Below are 25,153 nucleotides of genomic sequence, written 5' to 3'. Positions count from 1 at the left end.
ATGAAATGGACTTGTTCTTTGACTGTCGCTTTTGCATACCCTCTTCTCAATTTTTTGGGCACTCCCTCTACTATATGTTTCTGAAAGATTTCACTGGAATGTTGCATTGTTCTTTTCTCTTTTCCTTAAAATTGAATTCAAATCAGATGTGGACTTGTTTCAACTGAGCTCTCAGAAATTGTCATGAATTTAATGAGTTGTACAACTGGACGAATTTTGCTAATGTATCAGGCACATAATATTTACTAAACTGTATTTATGAAAACATGTTTGTGAATGTTTTACCAGCATTGTCATGTCATAGTGAACATTCCAGTGACCACAGGAGAAGCAGAACAGTACTTCTATACCTTGAAAAGAATGAAGAAACTTACGCAAATATAGTGAAAGAAGGCTGGCATTATTTACTTGCAAAGTGTTCGAATTAAAAGCAACTGTTGTCATTACCAAGCTTCAACTAACTTGCCACAGACCACATTGAATTCCAGGAGAGATAGTCTGACTTTATTTACAAAGCAGATCAATTGATTTAGGCGTACATGTTGTGAAGTTTCACATTTTTAAGCAATAAATTAATTATTTCATTATTCTGTTTATCATCCAAATAAGCATTAGTAGCTAATTTTATGTCCCCACTTTGGTATGTCAGATCATTAATACCATGCATTCCATATACAGTAGAGTCCCGATTATCTGGCCTTGTGTTAACTGGATCACTTTTTTTTTTTAAATTACGTACTGTATATGTATATATGTATGTACTACGTGACCAAGGCGGGAACCGTTTTGTTTGGTGGCGCTGCGATTCGCTTCACAACACAGGTCATGCTGTAAAGTCCGCATCAGATGCAAAATGAAGCACATGCTGAACTGTTCTCTTGTTTCGTTATTATTAATACGCTTTATATATTATATGTTCGTATAAGTGTATAATTTATAGTTTGTTTAGTTTTATTTATCATATGCTTAAACACATAGAAATCTATTCAGAAAACAGACCACAACATCGGTGTTCGTAAAGGAGAGAACATGAATCGAAAGTAACGTAAACTAAGTAGCTACCGTATTTTATATGGTATTGCATTTGATATGCATTTCTTATCTTAGCATTTCTCATTCTTTACCTTCCTTTCTAATCCTACTAATTGTTTTTATTAGGTTATTTTACAACACTTTATCAAGATTAGGTTATTTAGCATCTGAATGAGATAAAGTTGATAATGCCGGTGAAATCAGTCTGGGGTCCAGCACCGATAGTTACCCAGCATTTGCTCATATTGGGTCGAGGGAAAACCCCGGAAAAACCTCAACCAGGTAACTTGCCCCGACCGGGAATCGAACCCTGGTTTCGCGGCCAGATGCGCTAACCGTTACTCCACAGATGTGGACTACTAATTGTTTCCTTATTTATTTTGTCTTCACAATAGCTGCAGCACGCTCTGTTGCCTTCGACAGAGGTAGGAATAAACCAGTTGTCTTTTCTTCATCACAAAACTTTATGGCATTACAACGCTCCGCGCTTGGCTACGAAACACACGTCTTCCTACATGCGGCATTACGACCAGATTGAAACACTAGGCGTTGGATGTGACGATACTCCAGCAGTAAACATACGCAGTGAGCACGGAGTTCCTCATTCTGCCACGACGGGTCCTGCCTTGGTCGCGTAGTATGTACAGTACACGTACAGTACTGAACAATAAAAATGTCTCTTAAAGTCAGTTACATACTGTATTGTATTATGAATAAAAATTCGTTCATTTATGTACATATGAGTAATTATCTTTCTAAATTACTTGGGCCGACCTTTGTCCCTTTAAAATTACAAAATCAGAAACCACATAGCACTCTCACCCTCCATATTACCTGGATTTTTTTCTTATCCGGATAGTAGTTATATTTAACGCAGTTGCCTATGTATTGTTCTTTTTTTATTACTCTATACAGTTAGTTTCTACAACTTGAAGGAAATTGGTGTGTTTTGTCCATCGATCCATTTAACACTGTCGCGACATTGATGTTATTGGACGTTAATGGAATATGTGATAGCGAGATAGGTCTGCGAATTTGCCATGGGATTACTTGACATTCAACTTACAGTTGGTGGGGAGGAACTCATTTTCTTCCAAATCACTCGCCACTTTTTGATAGGCTTGAATTTCGTTTCTATTTCGGCAAGAAATATTTCTGAGTGCTTTTTTTTTTTTTTTTTTTTCTGAAGTAATTGGTAATTCCAAAGGAAAAGTCACTCTTCCTTCCTCATTTCACCTTCTGTAACATAAACAGATTTAAACTAGGTAGGCTGAGCTTATTTTATTTATTTATTTTTTCTTGAACATTGAGACAGTCGAGGCCAAATCGGTATGCTGAATATTTTAGCATTGCAGGGAAAGTAGGCAATAGTAGCCCAATTATACAATATTATTTAATTTAGAATCATAAAAACTCATGAAATAACATACTGGTAAATCATATTCAGCAGTGAACATTTGCCTAGGTCCCCAACCTCGGAAAGCACCCCAGCCAGGGAAAATAATGATAATGATAAGGTGAATGGTCTAACTTGAAAGATAATAAGGTGAAACTAACGCTTAGATAGTTCCGGTGACTTCGGAAGTGAAAATCATTGAATTTATAAGGATTTTTTTTTTTTTGTGAAGATGCAGTTGATCGTATATGCAAGACATAACAAAAGCCTAAACTAACCAAACCTAACCTGTTCGTATAAGTTATGCAAGGTGTATAAGTGGAGTACGAAGGGAACTACTTCAGCGCTAGTTTAGCCGATAATAATAATTAATAGTAGTATTTATTGGTACGTTTAAAGTCAAAATACATTAAATAAATAAAAATTAAAAGTAAAGTTTGTTTTTTGCTAAATTAACAGAAAGGGGGTTCGACTTTGTTAACTGACTGGGGTCTCTATGTCCGGGCCTAGCCATATTACTAAACGTCAGTTCCTGATCCTGATTTGTATATGGCTCCAGTGTGTGTTACGTATGTTTAATCACACAGTAGGCAGTGAAACAATGATTTTCCTCCACATACCTACATTTTTGACAAATGTAACTCACGTTGTTCAAATTCCTAATATAGTGGATAAATAAATGCGAAAAATGTAACCTGTTATAGTTTAAATTGAGTTTCCGCAAATGGTAGGTAGGTTAACAATATAATCTCATGTATAATAATTACGAGGAGAGTAGCTATATGTACAACAATTTAATTTTTAAATTTTTGTTGACTTCGATATAGGGTACAATTAATTTTGTATAACTTATGTATTATGTTTATTGATTGATTATAAAGGATAAATTTCAGAACACGGATTCCTTCATTTGCCTCTTACTTCAAAATTCCATCCTTGTGCACACAAAATAAATTATTGGCACTGAAAGGTGACTTTTCGTAAGCATGATAATGCGCATTCGACAAACGCACCCAAATTTGCCCTTTTTATTATTTAAGGTATAAGAAATATACAAACTCATTTATTGTGCATCAAAATAAAACTAAATTTCTTTTTTCATATCACATACAAAATTAATCGTACAGACCTAAAAAAAATCAGATATCTAGCTTCCCAAGCTGGGGGACGCGCTCCTAGTGGGGTGTAGAACATTTCTGGTGGGGGTTTGGACGAGTTAAGGAAACAGAAAAATTAACAATGAAATTGTCACTTTAATGTGTCGAGTGTTTTATTTACATACAGATGCTATATTTTGTTAGTGTAAATTTCCATTCATGGCAATACTGAGAACTAGAAGACTTTACTCATTTTCCATTGTTGACTGTCTACGAATATGGCGTGCTTTCCCACTTAAGTACTTGGTGCATTACTCGGATGTCTGTGTGTGTTGAAAATGCCTGCTCCGAAAGTGTCTGTATGCTGAAGATTTAATCAGGTATAGTTTCAATTTTAATGTAAAAATGACGTTTAGTTCAATGCATGCTATGCTGTTTTAAGTAACAATGCAGTTAGTCCTGTTAGCCTGCAATGTCATGTTACTACGTCACACATCTCTTAAAGACAAGTCTAAAGATTTTTTTATTAATCTTAATTCACAGAAAAGCTTGAAAATAGATATTGCTGCCAGTTTCCATCAAGCTTGTAGCTTGAAGATAATTATAATCGAAACGTTCTATGAAATGGCCTTTTTGAACAGGGAAAAAAAAAATGAAATCATATATGATTAATGGATCCCTTGTATTGAGCATACTGATTGCATAGGGTCTATAACCCGGAGATAAGAGTCGTCAAATGTTTGCCAAAATTCCACTAGCAGATAACACTCCGAAGTTGGCGAGTTCATGACATAGCATATAATTTGAAGAAGCAACTGTTGGAAGTCTAACACGCAAACATTCTCATGGGGGCAGATAAAAAAAGTTATATTTTTTTCTTCCATCATGTTAACATTGTCAAAACAAGTGCTTAAACAAATTTTGGCCACTCGAGCGCAATTACGATGGCCGTAAAAAAATAAGTTTCTCTGGGCTGTTTAGGCTACAGAAAGACAACATAATTTCATGGAAAAATTTATTGGAACAGATATAATAATTGTTGAGCTATTCTTCAACATATTCCCCACCAGAATTGACATATTTTTCATACCTTGGATCAACTTTTTTATCCCTGTGTCTGCCGCCTGGGATCGAAGCCAGTGTGTGACATCTATCTGCACCTCTCTGTCAATCCCATGGTATGACAAATGTCTCAATTCCAGTGAGGAATATGGTGAAAGATAGCTCAAGAGTTGTTGTTTCTATTCAAATAAATTTTTCCTATGAAATTTTGTTTTCTTCCTGTAAACGGTCCCAGGGAAACTTATTTTTTATGGCGCTCGTAATTGTGCTCGAGTGGCCAAAATTTGTACAAGCACTTGTTTTGACTTTATTAACATGGTGTAAGAAAAGAAAATAACTTTTTTATCTTCCCCCATGAGAATGTTTCCTTATAAGAGCTTTCCTTTCTTGTCATTGTAGTGTGATGACCCAACTGATGTTTCTCTGTCGTGTCATTCATTTCATCATTCACAGGGATGCTTTGAGCTTAAAAACTTCAACAAAGAGCTCAATAATGCATCTAATGTTACTATTAACGTTGTAAATAATGTGAAATCAGGTGCCTAACATACCCGCACGTTGGCATTTCTTTGGAATTATCTGAGTGGTTATCACAAGATCATTCTGTTCCATACAGAATTCTTTGGTTAATTATAAGGGAAACGTATTATGTTGTATGAGTTCAAGTCAGAAGTGGAACCGTTTCTTCTGAATCAAGGAAAATATGAGCTGTATAATTCTGTCATAAACAAAACATTTATTTCTTATCTGTCCTGACTTTCTGATCGTAAATAATCTCCACCTGAAGGTACAAGAGGCCATACCGGAAGTTTGTCTGCAATGTAGCATATATCTTGTCACATGGATGCTTGCAAAATGAAACAACGGTTTACATAAAAATACTATTCTTATTTTTACTTAATTATTCAGACTCTTCTTGTCTAATGCATACCCTAACCTGGTGTCATGTTTTGAACATGATTTATTAACTTAATTCATATCTGCAGGAGAATTTTGCTTGAGAATCAAAGTTACAACTTTTACTTTCAAGTAAATTTAAATAATGTACCAGTACCTTATTGAGTTCGTCCATATAGACGGGAGTTCAGTTTGGATTGTGATTCATGTAAACTCGAATTCTATCAATATGACTCTGCACATCCTCGCCAGTCTGTTGCGAAATCGAAATTGTTTCCAGGGAAAGTGTGGAAAGTCTATTCTCACATTGGGTGTTACGAACAAATGTCCTTATATATTACAAGCAAGGGAAGGTACACTCTACTGTAGATGTACTCATTGGAATTGTTGAAACAAAACAACACAATTTATATGTTTCTAGGAATGCTTCTTCTGCCAAATCTGTTTGTTTTAGGAACTTCATAATTTTATAGCTTTATATATATATATATATATATAATATACAGGGTGTCCCATTTATCTTGACCACCTGAAATAATTTTGTACTGAAGCACCAAATCAGAAACTGCTTCATACAAAATGTGTACTACAACTGAAAGGGGGAAATAATACTTACTGATTTGGAGACAACCTTGTAACCTTATTTATTTATGAGATACGAGTACTAACATCGTTTCTTTAAATGGAACTTTGTATTTATTATTCAATATTTCCGGTAAGCTCGTCAAGACCTATTCAAAAATGTATCACATTGGGCCATTCTAATAAACAGAATGTTAATAAATGGAACGTTATTTGATGCCCTAATGATAAGTACCAGTGTATAGTACGTACAGAGGAAGTGGTTGGGTAAACAATAAATAGTAGGGCTATATTGGAGATATCCAGGGTCTTGACGGCATGATTCCTGTGCATAGTACAAAGGAAGTGGTTTAATTTTAAGTTGGTGCAAACAATATGTAGTACATTGCAGAGTCGATCTGGTTGGCAAGTTGGTATAGCGCTGGCTTTCTATGCCCAAGGTAGTGGGTTCGATCCCGGGCCAGGTCGATGGCATTTAAGTGTGCTTAAATGCGACAGGCTCATGTCAGTAGATTTACTGGCATGTAAAAGAACTCCTGCGGGACAAAATTCCGGCACATCCGGCGACGCTGATATAACGTCTGCAGTTGCGAGCGTCGTTAAATAAAACATAACATTTTTTTACATTGCAGATACCCATTGGCGAGCTTAATTGAAATATTGAATAATAAACACAATGTGTCATTTAAAAAAGAAGTTAGTACTCGAAACTCATTAATAAATAACGCTACAAGGTTGCCTCCCCATCAGTATTATTTCCCCCTTTCAGTTGTACACCTTTTTTGCATGAAGCAATTTTTCATTTGGTGCTTGCATATAAAGTTATTTTGGATGGTCATGATAAATTGGACACCCGTGTGTTTATATATACGTATGTTATATTTGTACTATGTATTTGGAGAAAATGTTTAACTGAGAGGAAGTTTCAGATTTTTCAAGCTATTTGAAAAAGTTTGGTTACTGTACCACTGCCTTGACTATTCCTCTCTGACGTCTATGTGATACTTTGAAAAAAAAAAAGTGGGAATATTATTGTTGTGATATTTACAATAGAGGTCAGTAAAATGAAATGAACTAGGCCCTATCAGAATTGTTGAAAAAAAAAAAAGAAGTGCCAATATCTATAGTGAAGTCATATTAGATGAAGTTTGCTAATGTAGTAATGAAAAAAAACAATTTTAGAACATAAATTGATTCAAGGAAAGAAATGATTATGTGTGGATTTCAACGATATAACTTCTTAGGAAGCAAATTGAAAAAATGGAGGCAAATGAAGAGGAGAAATGCAATAAAATTTAAAAAAAAAGGAACATAAGTAATTTGGAGATTAACCTAACGATAAAATTATTGCTGAGGACTTGGACTAGTTTGAACTGGAAATTAAGATAGAAAAATGAGCAAAGAAAATAATTTCTTGTACTGTACTGAGATAATTATTAGAAGCGTGTCCCGGTAATTAGATAATAGCGAAATTTTGTTAAAAGAGAAATTTGAGGTGATGTTGGATTTTTAGTGGTAAGGACACCTTGCTTAGAAACAAAATGTGCTTGAATTTGTTCCAATTTAACATTCCTTTTTGACCAATATTTAAAATGAGCAGCACTTTTCTGAAACGAGTTTGTACATCGTATACTGTTAAATGTGTCCAAGTATAAGAAATTCAAATTTGAAATTTCTTTTAATTCCGAAAATATAATTTAAATTTAAGAATAGGAAAATTATGAGTGGGTTGCTATTTGTCGAAAAAGTAGGAAATAAATTATTTGGGTTAAGTGTGACCGACTGCCAATGAAGCAAGTCTTAATTTCCTGAGTGAAATCCGTATCTTTTTATTTTACAGCAGTTGGTGTATGTATTTTTGAACCTGGTTGTCTAATTCTTAACAAAATTGGATAAAGATATAGATTCATTTTCCGGGCTGAGAGGCCGTGGTCTATTGGTTGGTTTTATACCAGACGTTTCGTCTGCAACTGCGGCAGACATCTTCAGTGGAGTGGTATCCGAGGTCGCAAGACTCTTCTCGGCGTACCTGAGGCAACTGAGCCTGTGGCTGGTTGTGCGGGCATATTTATAGTGCAACTAGCGGGCCGAGGCCTGTTGTGGCAGCACATGCCCATCAAGAGGGCGATCACAACATACGATTCAAGGACACGGACATCTTGAGCACGACGACGCACTTCTTCCCGCGTCTACATAGAGAGGCGATCGAAATATATAAACATAACAACAACTTCAATCGCAAGGAAGAAGGCGTAAAGCTAAACAAGTGTTGGTACCCGGTCCTAAACAGAACAGATAAGAAGCCACTACAACAAAAGGACGGAACCCAGAACAGGAGCAGCGAACAAAGCGGAGCGGACCACAGCGACAACAGGCCTCGACCCGCTAGTCGCACTATAAATATGCCCGCACAACCAGCCACAGGATCAGTTGCCTCAGGTACGCCGAGAAGAGTCTTGCGACCTCGGATATCACTCAACTGAAGATGTCTGCCGCAGTTGCAGACGAAACGTCTGGTATAAAATCAACCAATAGATCACGGCCTCTCAGCCCGGAAAATGAATCTAGATCTATAGACTCTGGCCGTGAAAGCCTACACTGCAAAATTGGATAAGTTCAGTATCCAATGACTAATCAACTTTTTGCTATTCAAATTTTTGATTCTACTTACTTCAGTGCATCTTTTATATATTAATATATATTTTCAATGTCTCTTTAATTTCGCAGGCCAATTAATAATGATAGTACATCAATGCATATATGTTATGTGACTATAATGGGAGATAATATTAAAAATGAATTACCACTAGAACCAGAAGTTATTCTCACTGTAAAGCACGAGGTAAGTACTGTTGTAGTTGTAAATGTTAGACTTTTATATTTTTAAAATTATTATAACTGCGAATTTGTTGTTTAGTTATGCCGTATGTAATTTGTTAACAGATTATTTAGTTTCTTTTTCACACTTTATTAATGTGCAGATATATGTTACAGAAATATTCGAATGTCATGTATCTGGATAGATAAGCATTTTTGCGTATATATTCGCTGTGGTGCAGTTGAGTGCTAACAGTCTTTTAAACAGCTGACGCATTATTATAATCCAGCAGAGCAACATCAAGTTTGTATTCCTCGAAACTAATGTGTTAGATAAGCCGAAAGAAAGAGGTCGAGGTTGCTCCATATGGATAAGTGAACTTGGAAAAGAATTTAAATTGTGTCATTTCCAAAATAATCCGTCAACTAATAAGTACGTGCATTTTCATATGCGAGCAGGATATCAATAATAATAATAATAATAATAATAATAATAATAATAATAATAATAATAATAATATTAATAATAATAATGATTTATTTAACCTGGCAGAGTTAAGGCCATACGGCCTTCTCTAACACTCAACCAGGAGTAAAAACTGCGTTACAAAAACACTACAAATTTACAAAGTACACTACAATTTTACACACAAAACTGAATAAGATAATAATAATAAAATGTAAACAACAAGTAAGAAGAAATCAGACATAATATATAACATAGAGAAAGAAAGAAAAAAGCATAATAAAATGTGAACAGCAGGTCAAAAATAAATGAGGCATACAAAGTATAAAAAAATAAGACAATTATTGATATCGATGTCATGATTGGAATGCCTTATAGTACATAATGTGAAGACTGTCACCCTTACCATAATCAAATTATTTACCTTTGTTGTGTGGAATTTACCGAATTATTTTTTAATCCTTGCATGACAGAACCTGCATTTCCCACAGTGATTCTGTTCACAGATAAGGTCGTCTTCAAGCAGGAAGGTATTTTCAGTAGTTACAGTACTTATGTGTGATCCAGAGAAAACTCACATGCCAGTTTTGTTCATAGTTATCAGAAGCACTTCAGTATAGACATTTGAGTGGGTATTGTTAACAACAGTGTAATTGGATCTTGTTACCACCCCATATCATTGGCGGATTTTATCAGGTGTTTTTGGAACCACTGTTCGAGAATGTATACCCCTTGTGAAAATGAGAATAATGTGGCTGCAGCACATTTGAGCCCCTACACATTTCACTTGTGCTATATTGCAAAGGGAGTTGGATCAGAAGTGGCTTGGCTTGGTTATTTGAGGTCTGGACCTAGGGCGGATCCTTGCACTTAGACTTGTATTGGCCCATTGTGCGTCCTGTGCAAGTGATGATTTTCCAAGTCTGACAGGTAGTAGGGGTGGCATTCATGAATCCAATGCTGACAGGTGGACCATCCTGCCTAAGCCCTGAGAGAACCAGGTCCTATTCTTGAATGAGTACCTGATGATTCTCGGGGTTCAGAGCCCCAAACTTTTTCCTGTATCAGCATTGGAAACACATACTACCCTCAAGACTGACTGTTTTTAACTGCTGCAAGTTATAGATCAACTGAGTGGGAGATGGAGTGTGTTGGTGAAATTATAGAAAATTCTCTGTCAAGTCTGCTTTGTCCACCACAAATTACATCACGACCTGGCCAGGAATTCAACCAGGGCTGCCCGGATGGGAGACTAACCTTAGCTCTTGAGTCAGAGACACGGCACATCAGAAGTGCCAGCAAGTTTCATTCATTCATTCATTCATTTATTTTATTCCATAGATCTTACATGAGCAATGAAGCTTTAAGATGTGGAACATGTCAACATTTTACAATATTACAATTACAATTTTTACAAATTTTTATAGTTTTACAATTTAGTAATTTTCTACAATTTTTACAATTTTCTACAATTTTTTTTTTTTTTTTTCCCCGATCATACTTTTCCACGCTGGAAACTCAAGTTCGAATCCCGGCTGCTGCAAATGCAATTTATGATGGACAAAGACAGTGCTTGCTGGTAGTTTTCTGGGTGGCAGATTTGTTTCCCCTACTGGTCCCACCATTGCTTATCGTCATTATTGTGTGGTGTTACGTAGTTTCTTTCCCCTAGTACTCTGACAGCAAGGCCTATGACTGTAAAATGAACTACAGCTTCAGTGCATTGCTTATAGATGAGGATGCAAATATGCAAAATCCGCAGACTGATTATCATTCATTACGAGTACAACATAGACCCACTGCCTGTGGTGAACTCTGGATAGTCTCTGACGAACTAAGTGATCTATTCTTCTTGGCACTAGCAACATCTGTGAGCACACTTGTAGAGTCAGAGTGATTAACGGCAAAGTTAATGGTCTTGCCATTGGACAAAGGAATTTATAATTTAATTTGGGAAAATAGTAATAATAATAATAATAATAATAATAATAATAATAATAATAATAATAATCCGTGGCACCACAGCCCTTGAAGGGCCCAGACCAACCAGGCGGCTTCTGGCCTCACGTTCACATGCCGAAACAGAGGTTGATGATCTTCCAACCAGAATGGAGGTATCATGTGGTTAGCACGATGATCCCCCAAGCCATTAGAGCTGGCTTTTGCAACCGGATTTCGCTTCCTATTGTAGCTCCTCAAGTACATGACAATGCTGGGTGAGCACTGGTCCCATACACTGGCCGAAATTTCGTGAAAAAATGTCTTCCCCCATGAGGATTCGAACCAGCGTGCATTTCGTAACACGAGTCCTAGAAAAGATGCCTTAGACCATGATGCCATGGTGTGGGACAATGTGGAAAAATACAGTACTTAGTCTAAATAATTTCCAGGTTAAGCCACACATATTCATTACCTTTAGCAAAGAACTTCTCATTGCTATAGAATTAGCATCTCTTATCATAAATCCATTTGTTACTAATGAGTGTATCAAAGCAGAGTAGTATATTTTAACATTCACTCATTTTAAATGCAGTTTTTGTAGATATAGCTATTTTATGTAGCAAATGTTACTCCTGTAGCAAATTGCTACTAAAAGCCTACTTAAACCATGTAAATTTTAAGAGAAGTTCAGACGTATTAATTTTGGGATATAGAGAATGTTGTTTGTGTGCAATGTATAAAATGAAAATTCATCTTATTTGGTTCTAGGGTTGCCATTTTTTCAAAGTGAAAATACGGGATATTTTGGAAATAATTGCCAAAATCGTTCCTTCAAGACATTATCGACATGTTTTACCTTTAAGAGAATGTTAAATACAGTATAACTGTACTCAAAAGTAATTTAAAATGAATCTCATAGCACTATTAATACTTACCACTTGCTTTGTATTCATTCAGAAACTTTTACAATTGAAATTTTCCTTAACAAAACAGGTTGAAAATTAATGAGAATTTGTCATTGTAGATTACACTTAAAAATTAGTAATTAGAGTAACTTTCATAGCAGTTATAGCACTATTCATATTTACCACTTAAATAAATAAATAGATAAATAAATAAAGTCTGCTGAAACGATGGAGTGAGACTGTAACAGGCCACCAGACTTAATACGTGATGGGAAGAAGAAGAAGAAGAAATTATGGGAGAAAATATTATCAAATATGTGAGACGGGAGACTGGTGGGTAAAATACAGGAGAACCCATAAAATACGGGAAACCTGGCATCCCTGTTTGCTCTGTATTAAATGATTCTATTTAGATATGTCTTTTGAATAATAATTAGAGTAAACTATCTGTGGTAATATCATTCGCACCCTGCTGAATGGTACTTAAATTGAATAATGGGAAGCATGTGTCACCTTTCTGAAAGTATTTTTTTGAGAGAGAGGTGCACACAACCTCAATCAGTTGGTGATGAATGAATACCAGTGTGTGGTTGTTATCTGAAACTGCTCTTACTGAACTTCGTAACTTTTAGATAAAGGGGTATGTCACCCACCCTATTGGCTTCAAGAATGCCTAACAACATTAGCACACTTTCTCATTTCCCGAAAATTTGTAACATATTGTAGAAATCTTTAGAACCTTTGTTATAATGCTATGTCTGATTTCCGTTTTTCTTATTCGAACACTGGGAGAATGAAGAAACAACTTCCAATGCAAAGTGTAATATTTGAACGAGAAATGGCTACTGATAAATTTGCCAGAAAACTTCTTCATTCAGAAACAGAATTCTCTTTAATGTTATAAACCAATGACACTGGGTGCGTGGCTGTATTTCCCAATTGAATGAAAGGAAGCAGTACTGAAGATTTTTGTCACTGTCCAATACTACATATGAACCTGTGAACATTGGATCCAGTGAAAACTATGATATTGCTAGACCACCGAGGATGATTACCTTTGTAATAACCACTGTCAGCTGTTAAACAATCTAATATTCCTGCATCAGCCTCGCTTAGCTAATTAAATATATCGCAATTACCATTTGCATGGTTGTTAATGCTCTTGTCTTATTGCTGTGAAATAACTCACTGAATGTTTAGCATATGGATTTGGTATTTTGTGTGAGTCTTAAGTCCTGTTTCATGTGACCATCACAGCTATCTTGAATTTTAGCCACAATTATTGACACAACAGTGCATTATGTTATAATAGTAATACATCAATTAATTATTGGTTATTTTGGATTTTTGTGTTCAAAGCATTTGGAATTAAAAAGAAAACCGTGTATGTTGCTGTGCTTAATTGTTTGGTTGAGTCAGATTTCTGTTGAATAACTTTAATTTTTTCCTAGAACATTATTATCAGTGTTGATTTCTGTTCCCAGCAGAGGGCCCAAAATTTAAAATATTAATGCTCCATCATCTAGACTGATCTAGACGAGATTAAATAAATTCCTTGGTTCCCAACCAGAGACCAGCATTAGGCCTAGTTCACCCAGGTTTGTAATTGAATTTTTATTTTATTTTTGTAGTTTCTAAGATTTATATTTAACAGTTCAGAGAGAAACCTGGTGACATGGAATAATATGTCTGCATTTGATTTTCTTCTTTCTGTAGATTATAAATTTAAGTTCAGTAATTATTGATAGCTTCTAGCATCTGTTTATTGGAAATGAGGCAGTGGGATCATATGCATGTATTGCATGTTCACAATCAGTGAATCTGTGGATTGAAGGTGGGGTAGGAAGGAAACACTACTCTACGTATAAATTTCAAGTACCAGTACAGTTTTAGCTCGTTATGTAATGAACATAGAGTTGAGGTGCATGGGTATGGGGAGTTACCTAGTACAATGGTCACAAGTGATGGTGAGTTACAGCATTTTTGTCACTAATTTTTCAACATTGTTCAAATGAAGAATGGTCATATTACCATGGCTGTGGATGCAGTTTGACTAACTGGCGACTGTATTCAAATGAAGAATGGTCATATTACCATGGCATTGGACGCAGTTTGACTAACTTGCGACTGTAACTTATTTGAATGGACTAGTGAATGTTGCAAAGAATAAAACATTGCGAAAAGAAAATATGGAAACCAAAATATGCTGATGTGTAGAGTAAAATGAGGACTTGATTCGCTTTTACTTTAGAGTGGAGCAAAAATAAGTACATTAATTTTTACGATGTCCAAAGTGAGCAAGTCAGCTAATATAAATTGAATTCTAATTAGCGGTTTACCTGGATAAAATTATGGGCAGTATTTACAACCCTTGTTGTAAAAAAAATGGGAATTGACATCTGTAAACTGCGGAATATGGCAGAGAAAATTAATCAGAACCAATTTTTCCAGTGTCAATTTTTCATAATTGAACCTCTTAATTATATTGTAATTTCATAATATGAATTAATATGGTTTATTTAACGACGCTCGCAACTGCCGAGGTTATATCAGTGTCGCCAGTGTGCCGGAATTTTGTCCCACAGGAGTTCTTTTACATGCCAGTAAATCTACTGACATGAGCCTGTCATATTTAAGCACACTTAAATGCCATCGACCTGGGCCGGGATCGAACCCACAACCCCGAGCACAGAAGACCAGCGCTATACTGACTACGCTACCCAGGCCGACCATGAATGTAATAGTTCTTCTTAAGTTATAAGAAATAAATACCAGATAAAAAATTTGCAGCAATGCACGTGCCAAGCTATAAATTAAACATTGCATTGCATGTTTTTAACGTTGATATAACAAGGAAGGAAAAATAACTTCTAAATAAAACGGATTAAAATCGGTGTGGAATTATAAAATGTCAGGACTCTGCTTTAGTCCGCTTGTCAGACTGTGCAGTGAAATATAGTATAGGCTCTACAAATTATGGCGTAAACATTGAAGTTGGCGAAAGGGATATTAATACTGTTCTGATTTTCTGATGGACGTATGTTATTAGTTAAACTCAATTGCATTACAAATTTGGTCGTGAAGTGAAGTGAAAATATTTATTCCAAAAATAAAAATAATTATCCTAATAAGTAATAGAAAACATATGCAAGATAATATATACTGTGATGTTAATTTTTTAATCTAATGGAGAAATAAGTTTCTCATTTGTTATATTAATGATGATATTTTAATGTGTTTGATGTGATAAGTCAGTAATAATCATAAATACATGCCTTAGAAATATTGCGAATTGATACTAAATACCGCCTACAGACATCATGACATAATGAACCATGTCATTTCATGTGCAAGTAATGTAGGATTTTACCTCTCAATTTGCAACATTTTTTCTTCAAGTAAATCGAGCAATTTTTACTTTTGTAAGTAACATTGCCATTTCCACAGCTTAAGCTTTAGTTTTACATCCCAATGTCTTTATTGACATTACTGATCTTCAAAATTCCTCTTTCGTCCCACCAAGCATTATGTGTGGGTTCAGAACATATCTGGAGATGAAGGGTGAGCATTTTGATAGCTTACCATATTGCATTTCATTTTTGCATGTAGAGTACCTGTGTTGTTGCATGTTTCACTAGATCATTCTGTTGCATTCTGCTCTGGATGATACTCACCTGCTGGACATTGATCTCATTGTCTTCATAAATATTAATACTAGTATGATATTTCGTATCTTCAATTTCATGACCGCTACGTTTATATATTTTATGCTCGACCATGCCGAAATGTAGTAATTATACACCTGATAGTAGCCCTTTAATGCACCTCATTAAAGTACACCTATTCATTAAAATTCAGTTGTTCAGCCAATGAGAAATCACCATTGTACCATTATAAAACCGCAAGTATCTATTATTCTCGGATATGCAATCGAAAGACAATTAGCAAAAAGTCATGGAGGCTGGAAATCCAATGCTATCGCAGAAGATTATATTCTGTTACTATAATAATTAGCGTTAATTGTAAATAATATTCAAATAAATTCAATTCGTTATCTTGTTTTTTCAATTCTAAATCAATTTCCAGGTTATAGAAAGACTAATCTTCATGTTATTCTCTAGATTTTATCAAGGTCAATGACATTCGTGCCTCGGAAAAAATCAATACTTTCGCGTCTGCGCACATCTCACAATTCAGGTCAGTTCCGCTCCTCACTTACATAACCATAACATGAATACTTATGAATAATTTCAAGTTTGAAATATGGTCGAGCATAAAAAGTCGTATGAAACTTGCCTATAATGGTAATTAAGATGCTCGTATGAAAATTATGAAACTCGCTGGTGCTCGTTTCATAAACAAACATACTCGCGTCTTAATTACTACCATTATAGGCTCGTTGCATAATGTACTATTATCACGTCTTGGTGTTCGCAGGAGGGATTTAGTACCCACTCTGTATTATTAACTCTGGGTATCTGTCACAGTGAAGCTTGTGATGAACACAAACATTGTGTGGTTCACGCTTCTGAACATTATCATTCAAGTGTTAATGTTCATGCTGACCGAATTATTATATTCCAAAAATGGAGTATAATGACTATAGCTTACATCATTGCAAGTAATCCATGGCGTGTGTGAACACCAGCAGTAGGAAACATTGGGAAGATCATGTTGATCACAAAAAATGAGAGTTGCACAAGTACGTGACAGTCTTGAATTGTACTCAACCACTTCTCATGTAGTGCAGACTGTTTTAAGCTATCAATATTGATTTATGTGCGTATGGGCTGCACACAACATTCTATTGGAAGATGAAGCACTTCTTTATTAATAAAATGGTGTTTTTGACGACAGTCACCTATGGACCTAAAATCAATATACTTTTCATGAACAATATGTATGATCTCATTCACACTAGCAGTTTAAACCAGCCTGGCATTGATGGCTACATTTTCATGATTTTTTTTTTTTTTTTTTACTTATTACGCTATTATCATACTTGATGACGTATTCTTAGCTCTGATACTCAATACCATAACAGATGGCAATGTTACTTACAAAGGTAAAGTTACTCAATTCACTTGAAGGAAAATATTGCGAGTTGCAAGATAAAATTGCATGATGCGGAAGATAAAATGCAAGGCTTGAACATGGTGTGTCCTCTAAAGGTGGCTTTGGATGTAAAGAACCCATTCAGTGATCATGTCGACCAATAGTTATGATTGATTATTCTTGCAGTGACACTTAAAGTAAGGTTATCAGACGTCTCTATTTCCTAGGGACTTCCCCGAATTCATACTTTTGTCCCCGGCTGAAATCTGTCCCCAGAATGTCCCCAGTTTTAAATAAACTTCCAAAGTATTCTTGCATTCAAACGTGATTTTGTTGCATTATTATTAAATTGTTAACATCAGAGACATTAAGAGTGATTTATATCATTATTACGCACACTAAACAAGGCGAGTTTTCTACTGTGTAACCTTTGTGTATGTAATGTTAAAAATGTCATCAGTGGCAGAAGAATTCTATTATCGAATACGTGGCAACAAAAAGATATAAAATATATATAAAAAGCTGCGCTCTAAATTGTCCACTTATTTCAAAAGTGTTATTCCAGATAAGACTTACATGACAGTTGCACTACAAGAATGTAGTTTTGCATTCCGTACCCTAACACCATCAGAGTTTCAAGTCCATGGACTGCACATCTGGCCTAGTGAAGAAGTTCTGTGAACCAAAGTTCACGTGTTCCTGGACGAAATTGGAAGCAATTGGTTTTCTCAGCTATGAATATGTGTAAAAACAATCGAATCCATGTTGATTGTCATCACAAACTTTCCCATGACGCGTCAGGAATTTACAACAAAGCTTGCTTCTAGACAAGACATAATTATTAAAAAGGATTCACTTATCAGAAAAATGTATGTGATATTATGTTACAACAGCTATATTGTTGTGTTTCAATCTTATTGTAATTTAATGTAATTTGATAATAATAATAATAATAATAATAATAATTAATAATAATAATAATAGCGAGAACAACAATACGAGCACAAACAATAACAGTAACAGTATTGTAATGATCGTAGATGCTGACTAGTGTCCCTGGATTTCAGGCAAAAATTCTGGTATCCTTAATTTAAAAGCTTGTCTTCCATGATTATTGAGGTATTGTTGCAAGTTAATAGTTGCTACAAGCAATGTCAATATTTTAACACATGAAATCATGTCCCACTAAAATTAACAGAATTAAAACCGTAACTGCCATCACATTCATATCACTAACAATGGTTCACAACTTAATTTACATTAACACATAATTTGATTGTGATATTCTACTTGACATTGTCACAAGTAACACAGTTTTGAGTTAGCCTAAAGTAGGAAAAGAGAACTAAATTTAAAGGAATACTTTATCAGTTTTTGAACATGACCATGTTCACTATTAATTGAGTTCTCAATGTCATTTGTGACCACTGTATGAATTACGACAAAAATAAATATTTCCTTACATAATTAGTTTCTCTTATAATATTGGTACTCTAGTTCTAATTTTAATTAGAATTTAATATACCGGTACTATGTCTCTTTATAAGCAAATAGTAAGCATAAAAATGGGTGACTTTAGTCCTTTCAGTGTGTAAAAGTTGGAAATTACAATTGTGCTTCGATTTGCGAAAATTTTAATAAGGAGTTAAGTTGCATTAGTTGCACTTTAAATTGTACGAATTATTGAAAAATTAATTACATAAAAAAATAAGTCAATATATCAGGATAAATTTTGAAGTAAGAAATTAATTTATAGTATGTAGTATATCATTGCAAGAGATAGTATTTGCGATAATTGTGTGAAAATCGACGTAGGTAGAGGTACAAAATTTCACTTCATTCCTTAGGTATCCTTGTACTTCATTCCTTAGATATCTGAAAATTAGAGCATTTTTTATATTACCTATAATTTTTTTAGAAAGTCCAGTAAAACCTATGCACTACATCTCTTGAAATATTTTATTTACAATACACAATTTACATTTAACATGATCGTACTATATTCTGAACTGCAGCAGTTACACTGTAGTGAAAAATAATGATCTTAGAAATTACAAAATATAACACATATTTATAAGAAATGAACACGAGACATCCTGTTATTTTTTATTTCTTGTTCTAAATATATTTGGTCTGTCTTCGTTTCATAAAAACGTTTTCTTAAATAAATTTTTTAAGAATAATTACGTATTTAAAAGCAGAACTGAATGAAACTTACATGGTATAGAATGTTTGAAAAATATCATCCAAGAAGAATAAGATGTGATATAATGGAAAAAGATATAATATAGAATGAGAATAAGGAACCTACCCACTAACTCGCAATTTGTATTAAAGCATTTGCAGTTTTTAACACAAGTTCATTTTAAGCAGTAGCATCATGATGAAGTGGTGTATAGCAGAGTACTGTGACAAGCATTTAATTTAGCCATTTCAGTATCACTGTGAGACTATGTAGACAGATGTCCTGCACACTGCAATAGACAAATAATGCCATATATTATTAACAATTTCTCATGTTTTTCGACAATGCACACTATTTGACCGAGACTAACACGATATCCCTATAACAAGTGATCATGGAGTGTTGATTTCTATATTTGAACTAAGTGGAATTATGTCTTCTCTCATGCAAGTTCTGTTCTTGGACGAGATTTTCCAAACATACCGTGCACCTAACTTTTCTGCTAAAGGAATTATATTTTAAAATTTGCCATGCATAAGAAATTATAACATTTCGTATAACCAGTAACATAATTGTTTTAAGATGTTAAATCTAAAGTTTGTTGTATAATTTAACAATACATCCAATCTAGAAAGTACGCATTATAGCTTGTAAGTTATTTATTACATTTTTCTTTTAGGAGGAAGCTGATGAAATATCGAGTCAAAGCAATAGAAGTGATAATACTTTTCAATTTATAAATTCAAAAGGTGAAATGAAAGCTGAAGCAGCTAGTCACAATATCAGCAATCATCGTACCAATGTTGGAATACCAAAGTTAGTGTTATGTTCTTTCGTTTTTATCCTAAATATAGTAGATTTTAGCATGCTAGTGTACAGTAGAATCTCGATTATCTCTCTCCCAATTAACCGATCTTTGGATTATCTGAAGGTATTCCTGCATTTTCCTCTCTAATTAATCACGAAAACCCCACTAAATTTCTATCTGCACGTTTGAATATCAAGGGTCTAGCAAGAGACGAGACTACTATATGAATGGGTTATTTATGAAAGTGCCTAAGTCACTAATTTTGTGAAAATGGGTTTGTAATGTAATACTGCTCTTTGGGTGTAGGTACATCGATTTAGATATGAAGAGGACTAAGTTTCACACTCTATAATGCTTAGTAGAATTTATGATACAATTTTTATTTCAGCCTTAATTTAAAAATTTCGGCCAGTAAGCAGTTTTTCTTAAACTGCTAACAATTTAGTATTCAAGACTTAGGCCCTTTCATAAATAACCCATTCATAGAATGGTAAACGTGGTATTAGCCACGCCGGGGGGAAGGAGTTCAAATTGAAGCATGTACAACTACTATTTCCTTTAGCGCACTCTGTTACCATTCAAGCAGTTCACATCCTCACTCACCTCACATTCCAATACAAGGGAAATGACTTTGGCATTAAGGAACTTGTAGATGAAGTTCAAGGGTTTGAAGATAATGCCAACAGTGGAAGAATATTAATGGAAACATTAAAAAGTTGGTGAAGCAAAATAACCAGTTCTTGATATGGTTGAAGAAAACATTAATCAGTGACAGGATATAGATTTTGTGCTTCCCAGACACGAAATAAAAAGTGATGATAACATTATTGCTGACCCTGCATGTGAGGTTACAAATGTGACAATGACGACAGTGGAGGAGAAGAAGAAATAGTGCCTGAATCGCTTGTTCCAATGCAAATTGCACTTGAATCAGCTGATACTCTCATGAGTTTTTTGGAGCAATATGATGACACTTCATTACCGCACATTCTTTTACTTTGGAGAATTATAACGGAGATCGGAAAAAAATTGCTGGCAGTGAAGTTCAGAAAAAAGTGACAGACTTATTTAAAAGAACATAAAAATAACGTGAGAACAAATAGAACGGATTATAAGTTTTTTTCGATTAACTGTTCCTCTTGTCCCCTTCATTATAATGGATAATCGAGGTTGTACTGTAATTAAATTTTTTTAGCACTCTTACGAAAGTAGGTCTGTGTACTGTTAGCAGAAGAAATAAAAACGATATGATTTTGGGTAACAAAATAGGTTTAATTTTCTCTCAAACTAGTTAGCAGATTCTTGTGTGAAGTATAAAATAAAGAATGAATCAAGGTTAATTAATAACTGTGTGAGTCCACTGGCGTGGAGTAACAGCATGCCAGACTGTGAAATGAACGGGTCTGGGTTCAAACCCTACTTGGGACAAGTTACCTGGTTGAGGTTTTCCGGGGTTTTCCCTCAACACATTAAGAGCAAATGCTGGGTAATTTTCGGCGCTGGACCCTGAACTTATTTCCTTGGCATTATCACCTTCATTTCACTCAGATGCTAGATAACCATAGCACTTGATAAAGCATAGTAAAGTAACCAATTAAAAACACGCGCTCGCGCGCGCGCGTTACTCGTATAGTACAGGTGGCAGGCTCATTTGGTAACTGATCCGGAGTTGTGGGTTCAATTCCCGCTTGAGATAATTTTTTCCAATATTTTCCCTAACTGTAAGGAGCATGTCAGGTAATCTATGGTGAATTCTAGGCCTTGTCCCACTGGCACCAATTTCATTGTGTTCAATAGCCAAGTAGTTGATATGAAGTGTTCAGAGCCATAGTGGGCCAAGTGCCATTTATTAAACACGGAGAAAGGAAGGGTTAAAGTTAAGTGAATACTATAGTTTAATGAAGATTGACATATCATTTAGTTTTAATGTGTATACTTTATATTACTTGCTATACGTTTCCATTGAATTATGGTAATAACTTCATTTTAACCATTGTTTTCTACGGTTTTAGTAAATGGCGCTTGGGCCACTATGGTTCTGAACCCTTCATATAGCATCATTAATTAACGAACTAAAAATTAAATAAAAGTATGTATGTATGTATGTGTATGTAAAACGTACGCATGAACCGTAAGTAATATCATTAATTTCAGTGGATTATTCTTTGAGATATTTCAAACAAATAAGTTTAATACAATTTTGCTTATTTTTGGTTCCTTTTCGTGAAAAAAATTACTTTATGTGAAACATTTCATATTTTATTTTGGGAAAGCCAATTGACTTAATTACCAATATGTTCTGTCAGTTTCAGAGAGCAGTGTATTATGTTAGCAAATGATTGAAATAATTTTAATTTTGTCCTTGAAATGTGCAGGAATTTGATCCGAACAAATGTAACATTTTGAATTCCTTTGCAGAACGAAAAGTTACTTTTATTCGGATCAAAAAACGATACAGTACAGTTCTGTTCACTCTGTGTAACGTAAGAACATTATTTGCATGTGTTTTATTGATAATATCATGAAAGTGTTGATTAATGTAAAAGTGAAATATTTACTTCGTTTCTAGATTTGATCAAACTACTCAGGCCACAGAGTCTCCAAGCCCTGGACCATCAGCAATTCCACTGTCTCACCACAGTGACAAACCACACGTGTGTGACGTCTGTGGCAAAGGATTTCTTTTGAGGAGCAATTTAAAGCAGCACATGTTGGTTCATACGGGAATTAAACCTCACGTGTGTTCCGAGTGCGGAAAGGGTTTCACGCAGCTCAGTAATCTAAAGACGCACACTATAGTTCATACCGGGGAAAAACCACATGTATGTGGAGTATGTGGTAAAGCTTACACGTCACTACACAATTTGAAGGCACATGAATACATACACACGGGAGAAAAAAAGAGGCACATATGCGAGACTTGTGGGCAAGGCTTTTACCAACATGGCGACCTAAAAACTCACAAATTAATACACACGGGTTTAAAACCGCACGTGTGTGGTGTATGTGGGAAAGGATTTATTAAAAGAGGAGACTTAAATGTACATATGGTGGTACACACTGGAGAGAAACCTCACGCTTGTGAACTTTGCGGAAAGAGATTTGCTCAGCGATGGAAGTTGATGAAACATTCTATGGTACATGCCAAGAAGATGACCAAGACTGCTGTAGTTAAAGATATATCAAAGTAGATATTTATTAGAGAAGGCTAACTCTCGTTAATTATTATAGATAACGTTGTGTTGATGTCTTACAATACTTAATTTTGAATGTAATAAGTAAAGTAAGGTATATGTGTCCCTTTAGACGCTATGAAGGTGCATGGGGATGTGGAGGTAGAGCAGCATATTTTAAGAACCTCAGCATTAGAATGGGATGGTGGTACTGGCATCACACTGACCATTTTTACCCCCATGATAGATCCTGTACTCAAACATGAGACTGAGTGTCATTCTGGAAGTTTTGGCAATGACAAAAATCCCACAACAACCCACGATTTGAATTTCGGACCTTCCAGTCCATAGGCAGTTGCTCTTCCAGCTGTGGTAACTGGCTACCAAAGTATATATTTCTTTACATTGCCAAAGAAAGAATGATAACACAAGTATTATAAAAGTTAGTTGATGAAGAATTTATATTTTACTGCATAATGATTAAATGTAATACTTCTAATTTTATATTACATGTGCTCTAAGTTGATTTGAAGTTTACATAATGCATTTATGAATGTGTTTTTCTTGATTCCAAAATGACGTGTGAATTTTTAATGCGTATCTGCTTTGAGTAATACTCTTTTCAAGTTATTAATTGTGATATTGCTACGGGAATCACCCAATTATTTGTGAGCAAATTATTCAATTTTCGGGTTATTAATGCATTTTTTTTTAGCTTGGAATGCAAACTGCTCTTGTGAGGATATGATGCGCCTTCTGTGTTCAGCTCATGACAGGTTTCTATAACAATTTATTTATAATTGCATATTCATTGTAACAATTTACTTATAATTCCATATTCATTGTAATTCCGAGGTTGGAAAGTTAATAATCATATACTAATCTGATGGTGGATTTTGGAATAGGGGTATAAATTCTCGACGATATCAAGGAAAACAAGGCGGAACTGGAGGATTTGTATGGAATTGTAATAATTGGGGTGTCCCTTCAAATCGTAAAACTGAAGAAAAGAATAACAGCCTTTGAACCTGAAAATATATGGTGTAAAAAAATGAACAGAAAATAATTACTGTCACCTGTGTAATAATTTCCGAAAAAGTCTGGTTTTTTCATGAAGCATTGAATTAAATGGATGTGTTTTAACGCATCTTCCCAGAATTATCTTCTTTTTATCTCGAAAATTCGTGTAACTTATGACCTTTATTACCTCAGGTAATTGGGAGTTTACTGTTTGTATATCCTATCAAGAAAATTTAAACGTGACATGTTTTCATTTGCGATGAAAATATTTCTTGTTCATTTGTGGAATATTTAAATAACAAAAAAGAAAATATGTTTTTCTTCAAATGCTCAACAGTCGTCAAACGAAAAAAAAAAAAAAACTTTATGTAAAAGTGTGTAATTATGATTAACTAATACCAATAATTTTTATTTTATTGGTATTGAAGGTACGTTTTACATAAAAAATTCTCTAAGATTGAAAGTTACTGTGGATTGGAACGAAATTATATTTATGAATATATTCTGTGTTCAGTGCACTAAATTTATAAAATAAATGTATGATTGAAGAGTATATAAGTTGTGTTTTTTTCACAGAATTCAGTTCTCTGAGCAGTGATTTACAGTACTCACCTTAATTGAAAATGACAATATGCTAAAATTATTTTTCTCGGAATTATAATTTCGGGTCATTTGAATGGTGAAGACTGATTTACATTTGTTACCAATATTTCTGCC

At 34.6% G+C, this 25,153-nt stretch overlaps 1 protein-coding gene across 12 annotated transcripts in view; it reads left to right on the top strand.

The window, feature by feature from the left end:
• The window catches only part of LOC138707552 (zinc finger protein 239-like), a 50,029-nt gene extending 25,197 nt beyond the window's left edge, over window positions 1–24,832 (top strand). For 2 of the 12 annotated variants that reach the window (XM_069837106.1, XM_069837107.1), the window contains exons 3-5: window positions 8,794–8,908; window positions 20,115–20,251; window positions 22,813–24,832. In XM_069837106.1, the coding sequence (XP_069693207.1) occupies window positions 8,794–8,908; window positions 20,115–20,251; window positions 22,813–23,434 (874 nt within the window). In that variant the 3' untranslated portion in view covers window positions 23,435–24,832. Of the gene's footprint in view, window positions 1–3,004; window positions 3,160–3,617; window positions 3,906–7,814; window positions 7,915–8,793; window positions 8,909–13,679; window positions 13,794–20,114; window positions 20,252–22,812 lie in introns of those variants that run through there. The other 10 variants (XR_011334274.1, XR_011334271.1, XR_011334273.1 and 7 more) reach the window with 10 other exon arrangements.
• The last annotated feature ends 321 nt before the right edge of the window (window positions 24,833–25,153 follow it).

Source organism: Periplaneta americana, chromosome 10 (genome assembly GCF_040183065.1).
Source record: "Periplaneta americana isolate PAMFEO1 chromosome 10, P.americana_PAMFEO1_priV1, whole genome shotgun sequence".
In the NCBI taxonomy this organism is placed as follows: Eukaryota; Metazoa; Arthropoda; class Insecta; order Blattodea; family Blattidae; genus Periplaneta; species Periplaneta americana.
Note: the sequence above shows the minus strand (reverse complement) of the source record. Positions and strands in the feature narration are given on the sequence as shown.